The 12,123-nt window shown below is 37.7% G+C and overlaps 1 protein-coding gene across 3 annotated transcripts; it reads left to right on the top strand.

Moving 5' to 3' along the window:
- Positions 1–397: 397 nt before the first annotated feature.
- Positions 398–10,020, top strand: ly86 (lymphocyte antigen 86). Of its 3 annotated transcripts, XR_009319936.1 has the most exons (6): positions 398–523; positions 3,614–3,700; positions 4,358–4,491; positions 7,759–7,887; positions 8,662–8,714; positions 9,281–10,020. XR_009319936.1 is itself a non-coding variant. In XM_033992454.3 (5 exons), exons 1-5 carry the CDS (start codon positions 400–402, stop codon positions 9,362–9,364), a joined length of 477 nt encoding a protein of 158 aa, XP_033848345.1. In that variant the 5' UTR covers positions 398–399; the 3' UTR covers positions 9,365–10,020. The 3 variants fall into 3 exon arrangements, 1 of the variants encoding a protein (XP_033848345.1); XR_009319935.1 differs by having other exon boundaries at positions 4,358–7,887; XM_033992454.3 differs by lacking the exon at positions 4,358–4,491.
- The last annotated feature ends 2,103 nt before the right edge of the window (positions 10,021–12,123 follow it).

Raw genomic sequence — 12,123 nt, forward strand, 5'->3', positions numbered from 1 at the left:
GGTGCAGAGCTGGTCATTATTTCATAGTTGAAATAGTCATTATTTTGCTAAAGATTAAAAAAAAGATGTTCACTGCTCCCCTTAGTGCTACCCTGCCCATCACATCTCAGTATCTATGCTAAAAGCCTAACCTGGATGCAGCTGAGTTATGGGTGGTATGGCATTTCCTGACTTTTGTGTCTTCAAGCAGCCCCATTGACGTTAATTTAATTGTAATTTTTTTGTATGGAATCTCATTACTTATGTGGTTTCATGCTTAAACCATAACTATTGTGAACAAAGTTTTTTGTAATACATTTAAATAATAATGATACCAGTAGTGCCCTATCACATGACTACAAACAGTCTTCCTCTTTTCTGAGTGTGAGCACTTTAAGAGCAATCTAAAACACTTGCAACATGAAGACAGTTGTAGTTGTGTTCCTGGTTACAGCTTTATTTCCTGGCAGTTTTGAAGAAGCCAGGTGGCCAACACATACTGTTTGCAAAAAAGATGGTCTGGAAGTATACTATACAAGCTGTGGTAAGTGTTCATGTTGTCGCATTTCTGACTTTCTTTACCTAAAATAAATCCTTGTAAACTAGATGGCACAGCATCGAGATCTTGGTGAAATGTTCACCCCTGTTAGCTATGCTCCTTGTGTATAAATGTTGTGTAAAACCAGGCAGTTTATCTATCCTGTCAGTGTTTAAGATACATTTCATTGTAATGTTTTGTAATATAGTAATTAATTTACAGTGCCTATACTAAAAATAATATGTTTTACATTTAACATGCTCTGTGTCACATGGTAACAAATGTATTTATACAATATTTTATTATATTGTATTGCACTGTATACATTTATTATCCCCTGTAGAGATGAAGTCCCCAAACACAGGGATATAGTGGAGGTGGTTGTACCGACACTCTTTAAATTTTTACATTGTGATAACATTTGCTGTTAATATTATTTAGCATTAGTTATTAGGTGTATCAGATTGTTGGGGATATATGGTGGCGTCTCTCTGTCTGTACATCAGTAACCAACTGTTTTGGTTAATTATACATTACCTGGACCTGAAAACTTATCAGTTCATCTCAACCTGACAAATGGTGTGTCGCCAAAAGAAATAATAGTCATGTATAATAATGTACACATGTGTGTGTGTTTATATATACAATTTTTAACGTGGTTTAAATGACATTAAAACACTGAATTGATATAAAACATTTATGGATTTGTCAAAGAAAGTGTTTAACACAGGTCAAGGGGATTCCCACACACAGTGGGGAGAGACAGGGTTGGGTCACACCAAATGACTCGCACACACCTAACAAGAGAAAACAATAACACAAAGGTTAATGTCCAAAAAGGGAAACAGAACAGTCCACTTGTCCAACTGGAGCAGTAGAAAGTCCACTTGCTTGGTCCCATCATGCCCTGCTCCAGCCATATGCAAATTAGGTCCCAGCATGGATCATTCCTGCAGTATGCAAATGCAGGTTACAGCTGCCGCCGGAGCGCAGCAGCAGCTGGGGTGGGGAGACGCGCTGTCCGCTAGACTGTCCCCTCCTGTGTCTGGTGTACTCCGTGCTGCTGTGGGCTGCCAGTCGCTGGGGTTGCCATCGCCCTTAGCTGTCAGGATCCCGGGCCTCACCTGGCCATGTCAACCCGTTGTCATTTCCCGATGGCGTCTGCGGTTGAGGGTGCAATGCCGGGAGTGACTGGAGTCGGGGTTTTCCCATGGACGGAACGCTTCCTTCTGGGCGGTCGGTTGGATGGCTCAGACAGCATGCTCCTCAGTCTCAGTACCGTTGTCGGGGTCCGAAGTAAGCTCTGCATAGCGGCTTCCATCTCTTGCACATGTTCAAGAACCTGTGCCAGGCTGGCGGTTCGTGCCAGGCATATTTGGTGGAGGTGCTCGTTAGGTGCGAGCCCACAAATGAAAATGACCAGGGCGGCTAGGCCAGTTTTTACCCTGGCTCCTATTTCCGGGCATACAGTTGATCCCTCAGTTCAAGTTCAGGCGGCCTTCTCCCAAACCGGTGATATAGAGTGGTGCATAAAGCTCCAAAGTCCAGCTCTCGCCCGTATGGTAGGTTAAGCACGGCTTGCTCAGCAGCAGCTTTCTCCAGCATAGACCATCCATACACCTTGGCAATCACTGTGAACTTGGTAAGGTACGTCTCCCACTCAGAGGAGCCATTGTACTTGCCTTCCTACCACATGGAGACTGGAAGCCAAACCAACTATACCGGACCATGTTGGACATGTGTGGACTGTGGTTGAAGGGGATCTCTCTTTTAATTGGATAGATATCTGGCCTGCTCCTCACGGAGCTTGTCGACTTGGCTGTTCATATTGTAGAAGTTAACATTCTGTAGCTTGGTGAAACTGAATCCATCACAGAAAATGTATTCTTTTTAAAAGAAATGTATTTTGACGACACAGGAGACAAGGTTTTCGGGGCTAAATGACAGCAATTTATTTTTCAGAAGAACTCAATATCTCTCACAGTCCCTGTCTGGGCCAGGACCACACCACCAAAACAACATCCCCTGTAGCTAGCTAACTGTAGTTTTCCCCGTTCCTTACACACTCTCCGACCATAACACAGGCTCCCAACCTCTCTTTCACACCGATCAGTCGCACCACAGGTAAGGCACGTCAGTTACTCACACTGTTCCTCTATCAGTCAATTTTATCATCCGTCTCTCACACTATCTTGCTCTCTACCCCCCTGCATCACAAGTATTTATACTGCCCTGCTTCCAGACCGGCCAATCGCAGCTCTCCCTTGCATGCACACACACACACACACGCGCACACACACACACGCGCACACACACACACATACCCCCTAGCTAGGTGGCGTGGTCTGAACCCTAACAAAACACCAAAGCACAGGACACACAAACAGGACAAACACAAAAGTCCAACAAAGCCCCCTTCAGTTGGCCAGGTCGCTACAGTATTTTCAGATATGAGAGATAAATTCATTCAGAATATACTGTTGCCATGCCAAATGGACACAAACTCAGCATGGCAACAGGCAAAAATGGAACCTAGACATGTTAAGAAACAAAATTATACCAAAAAACCTTAGACTGACAGGGGGTGCAGCCAACTTGAACATTTCTGGTCTTGGACCATGGACTATTACTGATAATAGTAGATTGTGGAGATAAAATACAACATTTCTTTAGTCATAGCTCTAGCCTAATATTTCCAATGGGGCATTAACTGAAAGATCTAATGTTATACTTTTTAATACTTTTAAAGTATGCCGCTGATAATGCTTAGTAAGTAAACAATAATAATTAAATGCTGTTTGTGAGTGAAGAGGTTTGTTCAAATGTAACATGAATTAAATAAAAATTAAATAAATACCAGCAATGACTTGAAGGATCTGAATAAACAGTATCCAAAGACAGCCTAAGGATAGACTTTGGAAGAACAGAGAGTTTGTATGCACACGCCAGATGGCCCTTTGCTGCAAGATGAAGAATGAATCATTTAACAAAGAAACAGAGAAACAATTGCAGGTAATACAATATATATATATATATATATATATATATATATATATATATATATATATATATATATATTGTTTTTTGTTTCAACAGATCCCTTACAGGATTTTGGGGTGAGCTTTGAACCATGTCCTCCTCTTCTTTCACAGAAGATCAACATAAGAGTCTCCCTCATACTAAGTATAACCATGTTACCAAAACATCTTCAACAGTAAACTATTTCTTATGCATACTAACACCTGGCTTCCCATGTTAACTGCCTGGTTTAATTTCATTATAATGTTTGAAATCTAAATTTGTTATATTTTAGAATGTATTTTATGAGTCCATCCTCCACTGCAAGGCTACATTCTCGTGATTTTGCTTAAAGTATTTTTATACATGGCCCTTACTATGTTAGGGTGTTTTTTATCTGTTCAGTCCCAGCAATTAGGCTCAAGCTCAAAGCAAGCTAAAAACAGATATATGGACAATTTAAAATAACTTAACATTGTAGCCACATAACATAGAACTGCTCAAAAGTATAGCAAACTCCATAAAATAGAAAAGGAAACATACAGAAGCAATTAAAGGGACATTTTAAGCATCTTTTAAAATTTGCTGCAGTGGAGTGGGTGTTTACTCTGATAGTGAGGATGAAAGCTTTTGTGATTGCTGTTACTTTTTAAAGTGTATTTTATAAAAAAGAAATACTTATAATACTTAATACAGTGGAACCTCAGAGTTACGAATACTCTGGGAATGGAGGTTGTTCGTAAGTCTGAAATGTCTGTTTCAGCACAGAGAATCTGCTATGAATGAATGGCAATGGATGAATGATGATGATTGCAATTGCAGATGCTTTATGAACTGTGGTGGGCACTCAGGGCCCGAGAGAAAGATAAATTTGGCCGGAGGCCTCTTCCATGGGTGCCCTACGGGAACCCGACCACTCACCCTGCAGAACTAAATACGAACCACTCAGTACTCAGGTAAGGAAAAAAAACCCTACTAACGTAGTTTTTTAGGGGGAAACCTCAGGGAATCCGTGGCCGAGGGCAGCCCTTCCTCCAGGCTCTAAGCGGTCAACTCCCGTTTCGGCCTCCCAGCACTTGACTGAGCAGCCGAAACAAAAAAAAGCGACATGAAAGAATAACACACAGAGCTTTTATGCACTTGCTGATGACTTATTAGTTAAGGGCGAATTCTCCTTTGCAGAAAAGCAACCAAGTTTACAAATCTCTGAAAAGTTTTCAATGTTTTTAATAAATATGTACACCTGCTGCAGTGGTGTAGTCGAGTGTATATGCAGGTAAACAGTGTTTACCCACTTTTAATTTGGGCAAGATAGTGTTTACCCACTTCTCATATAAGGGATACAGAGTTTACTCACTTCTACTCTCCTGTGATATGCAAATCCTAGGAGAAAGACAACGCATTTATAGAATTGTGGCACGAGCAGAGGGGCGTAGACACTGGACTGCATGTTCTGTTCATGTATATGTGTGTGTGTATAAAAATTTCGTAAAACATGAACAGACATCAAAAATAAAAACTGAAAAATAAAGTGATTTATTGTTACGATTAGACCAGATTTACATGAGGTTATAGCATCAATAGGTGCATTAGTATTAGGGTGACCACACGTCCCTAATTGGATGGGACCATCCCTAAATGTAAAGATCAAGCCCCAGAACCGGGCTGAATGCCTTCAGGATGGAATTTGTCCCGGATTCCTAGACACAGTGCAATCTTACAGTTTAGCGCCACAGTCAAACCATAGCATATCTGTTTGGAGCCCCGCCCCTGCCGCATAATTTTGCAATGCCCTACACAGCCCCAGAATGATTGACACATTGGATAGCCAACCTAAAACATAAAACTGTATAATCCCACTATCATGTGACTTTTTACACTCACATCACATGTTCCCCAACAGCCTGACACTGGTCTGCTTTGGCGACAGCAAACAAAATACAATTTGTAGAATATTTTAATTTCATTGTTTTCTTTGTTTATGCGAAATGGCTGACTCTAAAAGTTGAAGTGACACTGATTGCCGTGCTATTAAATTCTTCAGCAAACCACGCAGAAGTTAGAATTGAATATCGGGGATCTTCAGCACGGCTCATTTGGCCCACAGACAAACTTGTGGTAAAGCCTAAGGCCTGTATTCGTTAAAGGCCTTGCACTACCGGATTATGAAAGGTGAAAATTGCAAAAAAAAAAATCTGGAAGAATTTAATGTTTTTGAAAGACTGAAAGAATTTTAGTTGTATCAAAAATAATAATCATAGTTCAAACATACGTTTCATTCAAATATAGCAGCTTGATAAGATTCTAACTTGAAATACAGTAGTATTATAAAGATTAAATGCAACTAGGAATTGTCAATTACTTTGAATTCACCTTTGAAAGCTTCCTTAGCTTCCCAAGCTGATGAGTATTTCTGCTTATATGGTGGAGGCATTGTGAACACCTCCTTTTTTTCAGCGCTTTCAAGCTCTAAAGCGGAGATAAAACAGTGTATGTCTCGCGAGTGCAGTTTCCTGGGCTTAACAACATTGTATATTTTCTCCTGGGGTTGCAGCATTTTCTTACATTGGAACGTGATATTTCACATCACAACCACATCTGCCATGTTTGTAAAGGGAGGCTTGGGAGGGTTTGAATTAATTATGAACTTCAGAGGATTTTAAATAATTAAAAAAAACTCCCAAAAAATCTCTAAAAATCCATATTTACCTTTTTAAAAAAAAAAACCTTTGTTAAATTCTGACCTCCAGAAGTCCCTGGGTTAGGAATAACAACCTCTAAATCTGGAGGGAAAACATCTGATCTGGCAACACTGAGCACCTAAGAGAGGAAATAACCATATGGGGTGGCTCTGGTTGGCCGAGAGTCAATAACAATGTATCTGTTCATGTTTATCTGTTCAACTCCACCAAACAGGGGAGTTTACCCACTTGTTTATTTACCACTACACCATTGTCCTGCTGTTTAAAGCCTAAATCTGTGGAATAATACAAGCACAGCACAGTAATGCAATACTCATATTGTTATGGTTCTAAAGTCTTTAAAACAATACTATAAATGGAACAAGGCTAAATTTAAGTTACCATTGAATTTGTAACTGTAGCAAAATCACAGGTTTAAATGTCCAGGAAAACCTGGTTTAACGTTGTGCTTGTTGTTATTTTATTTTAAACAAAATGCATTCATGCACCTTGCTCAGTCATTCAACCTCGTTTGGCTTGAAAAAACAAACAAACTGTGCTTTATTTAAAACAAAAATGTTCCCAATAAAATTGTCTGTACTTGCTTTGAAATCCGCAACACATTTGTTGGTACAGTAATTTTGCCTTCTTCATGACCAGCACACCACTTATAAGCATGCCTATCTGATTCCATTTCACACATGGTTGAGTGATTGCATACTTCCGGTTCAAAGTGGGATGTTCGTTTAACCTGTAAGTTTGTAAGTATGGTGTTCGGAACTCTGAGGTTCTACTGTAATGGACTTACTATTAAACATAATTATTGAGTGGACAAAATACAGCTCTGGTTTGTTTTATATGTCATTATTATTATTATTATTATTATTATTATTATTATTATTATTTGAAGATTTTTGTAATTATGCAAAATCATGTTTTTTCAGCCAGAATTTTATCAGCCTTTATTTGAATTTATTGGAATTTATCCATGTAGAAAACCAAGATAGAAAACAAAGAGAAAGAAGGAATGGATTTTCTTAACTCCACCTTTCATTATTTAACTTTAGACCTTTATGCCATTTGTTTATTTTTGGCTTAGACTTTCACGTACAAATATATATTAATTATAAAGAGCAGCAAAACTAAAAAATATTGGATCCCTAAACGAAAGTGTTACCAAGGTAACACTTTAGTTTAGGGATCCAATATAAGTGATTATAAGCAATCTATAAACATGTTCTTAATTATGCTATTAACAATTATAGAATATGATTAGAAATAATAACAGCATTAGTTTACAGTTTTGTCATTGTTTTTTGCTCTATTGTTTATAATCGCTTATAACGGATATAGTCTGTCTGTCTTTTTAGGTCTGTTTGTCTTTCTAGCCCTGTCTGTCTGTCTGTTTTGCAATACAGTTATTATACACTATTGCCATTGTTTTGTTTTTTGCTATTGTTTATAACCACTTATAACGGATCCCTAAGCTAATGTGTTACCAAAGTATTTTAACACATTTTGTCTGTTATTTAAAATTTGCAGGACAGGATATCAAAAAGCTCTATCTTACTATTAAGGGTTTTGCCAATGGGAAACCTGTCATACAGTTTCATTATAACCTCTGTGAGCCCAGCTTTGAGAGATTAAGTTTTTGTGGAAAAAAACGAGGAGGTATGTGAATGTATTCATTTTTAATTGAGTGCTTGTAAAATTGAGTGCAGTGGTATATAGCACAGGGTAGTCAAGCCCTGAATATCCAAACTACGCATGCTTCACCTTACAAAGCTCAGAGAACTCATTTCGGTTAGGTCCAAGAGCAAAATTGTAGGGTTTTTGAGAGTGACAGTTGAAATCAGCAAGCTCATTTCATTTGTGAACTGACCCAGATTAAAACCATGAATGTCAAGGTCAGTGTCTATACCTTCCAAGTTTCAAATCAAAAAGGCAGTTGCTGGAAGAACACTCTGCACCAAAGATCCAGGGTCAAGCAATATAATAATACAATTGGATGTCTGGTTTTTAGATAAATTGTTTATCAGTTTATCTTAGAGACTATTGGTTGAATTAATTTAAAACTTGGAAGGTATGAAAATCATCCATGGTCAACAATATGGGTGCATGCCACATACAAATTAAAATAAGTCACTTGCAGAAAAAAAAACATGCATTCTATAGCAATAACAAGACCATCCTAGAACAATGTAGTTACTTATTATGTCATTGTATATAATTAGTCTCCAATCTGCTAGAACTAAAGATGGTAGATCAAATCATTTTTCCTAAACTATAACATAACAGCATATACTGTGTATATATATATATATATATATATATATATATATATATATATATATATATATATATATATAATTTCATGTTAGTAACATTTGCTATATGATTAAACAAAAACAATTTCCTTTGATGACACTTCATTTTACATTTCAGAACTTATTTATTATGAGGGAGCAGTTAAAATACCACTGCCAATCATTCCTCGGGTAAGTGTAAGCCATTTTTATTATTATTATTATTATTTATTTCTTAGAAGACGCCCTTATCCAGGGTGACTTACAATTGTTACAAGGTATCACATTATACATTATTTCACATTATACATTATTTTTTACATACAATTACCCATTTATACAGTTGGGTTTTTACTGGAGCAATCTAGGTAAAGTACCTTGCTCAAGGGTACAACAGCAGTGTCCCCCACTGGGGATTGAACCCACAACCCTCCGGTCAAGAGTCCAGAGCCCTAACCACTACTCCACACTGCTGCCCTTTAATGGCTACTGTAGTGGATTCCAGGCACCAAGGCACCTATTTTATTTGTGCCTAATTCAATGAAAACAATACTGGACGTTTTATATTTTAAAAAAAGGCAATCATTCAAGTTTTTGAGATAGTGTATAACAAAACACATTCTGTCATATATTACTGCTTAAATGTATGATTGCAATGGGTCTGGAATCCAGAGTACTGCTAATATCCAGTTTAACACTGATACGCTTACTGAGACAGCACATCATGGACAACTGTTTTTTTTTTTTTTTTCCCACAGGGGCGTTTTGACATTACCTTGCTGCTGCTGAATCAAAATCATTTTGGTATTGTGTGTGCCAATGCCACCATTTTCAAAACATAAGATGTAACCAATGTAACTGCATGTGAACTAGACAGAAATGCTGATACAGCCTGAACAATGTCATTCTTTTAACCATACAAAAATACAATCATTTCAACCAATTTCAATTGAATGCCTAAAGGTTCAATGACAAATATAAGACATATATTTCTTATGTTACGTGGAAATTATGTTATTGAAAGACACAAAATATATGTTTGGCAACAGCCATTACCAGAGAATATTTAACTAAATGGTTTGTTTATCAATTTAAAAATAATATCTTGAATTTTACACTGGGGTTAATTCAGTCCAGGTGAAAACTTGCAATGTTTACATAGACAAACAGACGTGTATCAATGAGTTACTGGTAAGCTATGAGGCTTGCATTTTACATTACAAAGGGAAAATATACCCTGCAGGTCTGAAACATTGAGAAAAGCTTTGACAAAGAATTTTATTAAAAACCATTTTCTTTGTTTTATGATGTTTGCTTCATTCTGTGTAATGTTAAGTGTCATTACCTGGTTTTTTTTTTTGTAGCTGTTTATTTTTACAAGTGTTTTAAGGCTCTTTCAGGAGCTGATCTTCAGGTCTAGTTGCCTGTTGTAGATACATGTAACTTGGTCTGTCAACGTGTCGTCAGTTGATTTTCAGTCGTTCTGAATGGTAAGGGGGTTACAAACTGGGCATTTCAAAAACTGCGTAGAAAAATTAATGATAAAAAAAAATTGAAATGTATTGGAAACAAACCATTATACTGTCCCACATATTCATCATTCACCGTCACTTCAGATTCATACTTAGATCTACATCTGCAGGTTATTAAAATATACAAGCTTTAAGCAAGGATAAATGTACAACCCCTTCAAATAAAATGCCATGGCTGATTAATTTTGAGGTTTTTTAAATTTTTTTATAAAGCTTCAGTCTCATACTTTGAGGCACACAATAAAGGTACACAATAAAGTTTCCAAGCTGTGAACAGTGTACCACATGGCTGGGAAAGTCTCCAATCACCCACACAGGAAACACCATCCAATCAGGAGACACACAGCAGCACTTGTGGGGTTTGATGTTGTCTTCCACTGTTGAGTGGGAAAAGAAACTTCATACCATACTGTGGCAGAGTGCCCCGACCCTCTGCGTAGTTTTTGTGTTTTATGTGTTATGTTGTGTGTATGTACTGGTGCACGGAGTGTGGGTTATGTAGCACGGTGAATTAAAAAGTAGATTTATATTTAGGCAGGGGAATTGCACAATCTCTTCATGTGCAGTGTAAAGTGTGTATTTGTGTATGAGCACGGGGGTGTGTGTGTGGAAGAGTGGGTGACAGGCAGTTCATCCTCCCTGCAAAAACGTGGGAATGTGGCTGGAGCTGTGAATTAAATAAATGATTAATTAAGGCTTTTAAGCCAGTTTAAAGGCAACTGATACAGTCTAAAAGCATAGTGTGTACAGGGCCTAACTAGTGGATTAAGCAGGTTTAGTCCATTTCATTGGACCAAAGTTAGTACACCTGCAAATCCTGATTGCAGCCTACCAGAAGTCAACCATCACAGGTGGATCATCCGCTAAATCAGACTAAACAAGATCCCGATTGCAGCGTACCAAATGAGATTCGTGATGATCCTGTTCAAGTGGATTAACATAGTACTGTGAAGGATAAAACTAACTTAGTACGCTTGCTGGTCTGAAGCATTTACTGCTTACAATGTTTTGCAGAGACAGCTGCATTTTTCCCCTGAAATGACTATCTGAAAACTTTATTCTGTACATTTCTTATGTCCGTCACATTCGGGCAGTCAGATTCGTGAGAATAAAGTATTACATAATAAGGTAATATATATACACATAGATAGATAGATAGATAGATAGATAGATAGATAGATAGATAGATAGATAGACCATACATGATGTAATAAAAATGTGTCTGTCTTAGTGCAGGGATCCCTTTATATATTTATCTGACACTGAATTTCACTTATCAGATTTGTAAAGAAGGTTTTATTTAGCTATGGCCAAAAGTTTTGCATCACCTACAATTATATAAGAACATAAGAACATAAGAAAGTTTACAAAGGAGAGGAGGCCATTCAGCCCATCTTGCTCGTTTGGTTGTTAGTAGCTTATTGATCCCAGAATCTCATCAAGCAGCTTCTTAAAGGATCCCGGGTGTCAGCTTCAATAACATTACTGGGGAGTTGGTTCCAGACCCTCACAATTCTCTGTGTAAAAAAGTGCCTCCTATTTTCTGTTCTGAATGCCCCTTTATCTAATCTCCATTTGTGACCCCTGGTCCTTGTTTCTTTTTTCAGGTCAAAAACGTCCCCTGGGTCGACATTGTCTATACCTTTTAGAATTTTGAATGTTTGAATCAGATCGCCGCGTAGTCTTCTTTGTTCAAGACTGAATAGATTAAATTCTTTTAGCCTGTCTGCATATGACATGCCTTTTAAACCCGGGATAATTCTGGTTGCTCTTCTTTGCACTCTTTCTAGAGCAGCAATATCCTTTTTGTAACGAGGTGACCAGAACTGAACACAATATTCTAGGTGAGGTATTACTAATGCATTGTAAAGTTTTAACATTACTTCCCTTGATTTAAATTCAACACTTCTTACAATATATCCGAGCATCTTGATAGCCTTTTGTATAGCTTCCCCACATTGTCTAGATGAAGACATTTCTGAGTCAACATAAACTCCTAGGTCTTTTTCATAGTTCCCTTCTTCAATTTCACTATCTCCCATATGATATTTATAATGCACATTTTTATT

This window comes from Acipenser ruthenus, chromosome 3 (assembly GCF_902713425.1).
Source record: "Acipenser ruthenus chromosome 3, fAciRut3.2 maternal haplotype, whole genome shotgun sequence".
NCBI classification, from domain to species: domain Eukaryota; kingdom Metazoa; phylum Chordata; class Actinopteri; order Acipenseriformes; family Acipenseridae; genus Acipenser; species Acipenser ruthenus.

What these genes read in the sequence shown, in the direction of transcription:
- ly86 (XM_033992454.3), top strand. Translation starts at nt 400, where the DNA reads ATGAAGACAGTTGTAGTTGTGTTCCTGGTTACAGCTTTATTTCCTGGC. An exon ending in TTGTGGAAAAAAACGAGGAG is followed by an intron (nt 7,888 to 8,661) that starts GTATGTGAATGT and finishes TTTACATTTCAG; the next exon opens with AACTTATTTATTATGAGGGA. An exon ending in CACTGCCAATCATTCCTCGG is followed by an intron (nt 8,715 to 9,280) that starts GTAAGTGTAAGC and finishes TTTTTCCCACAG; the next exon opens with GGGCGTTTTGACATTACCTT.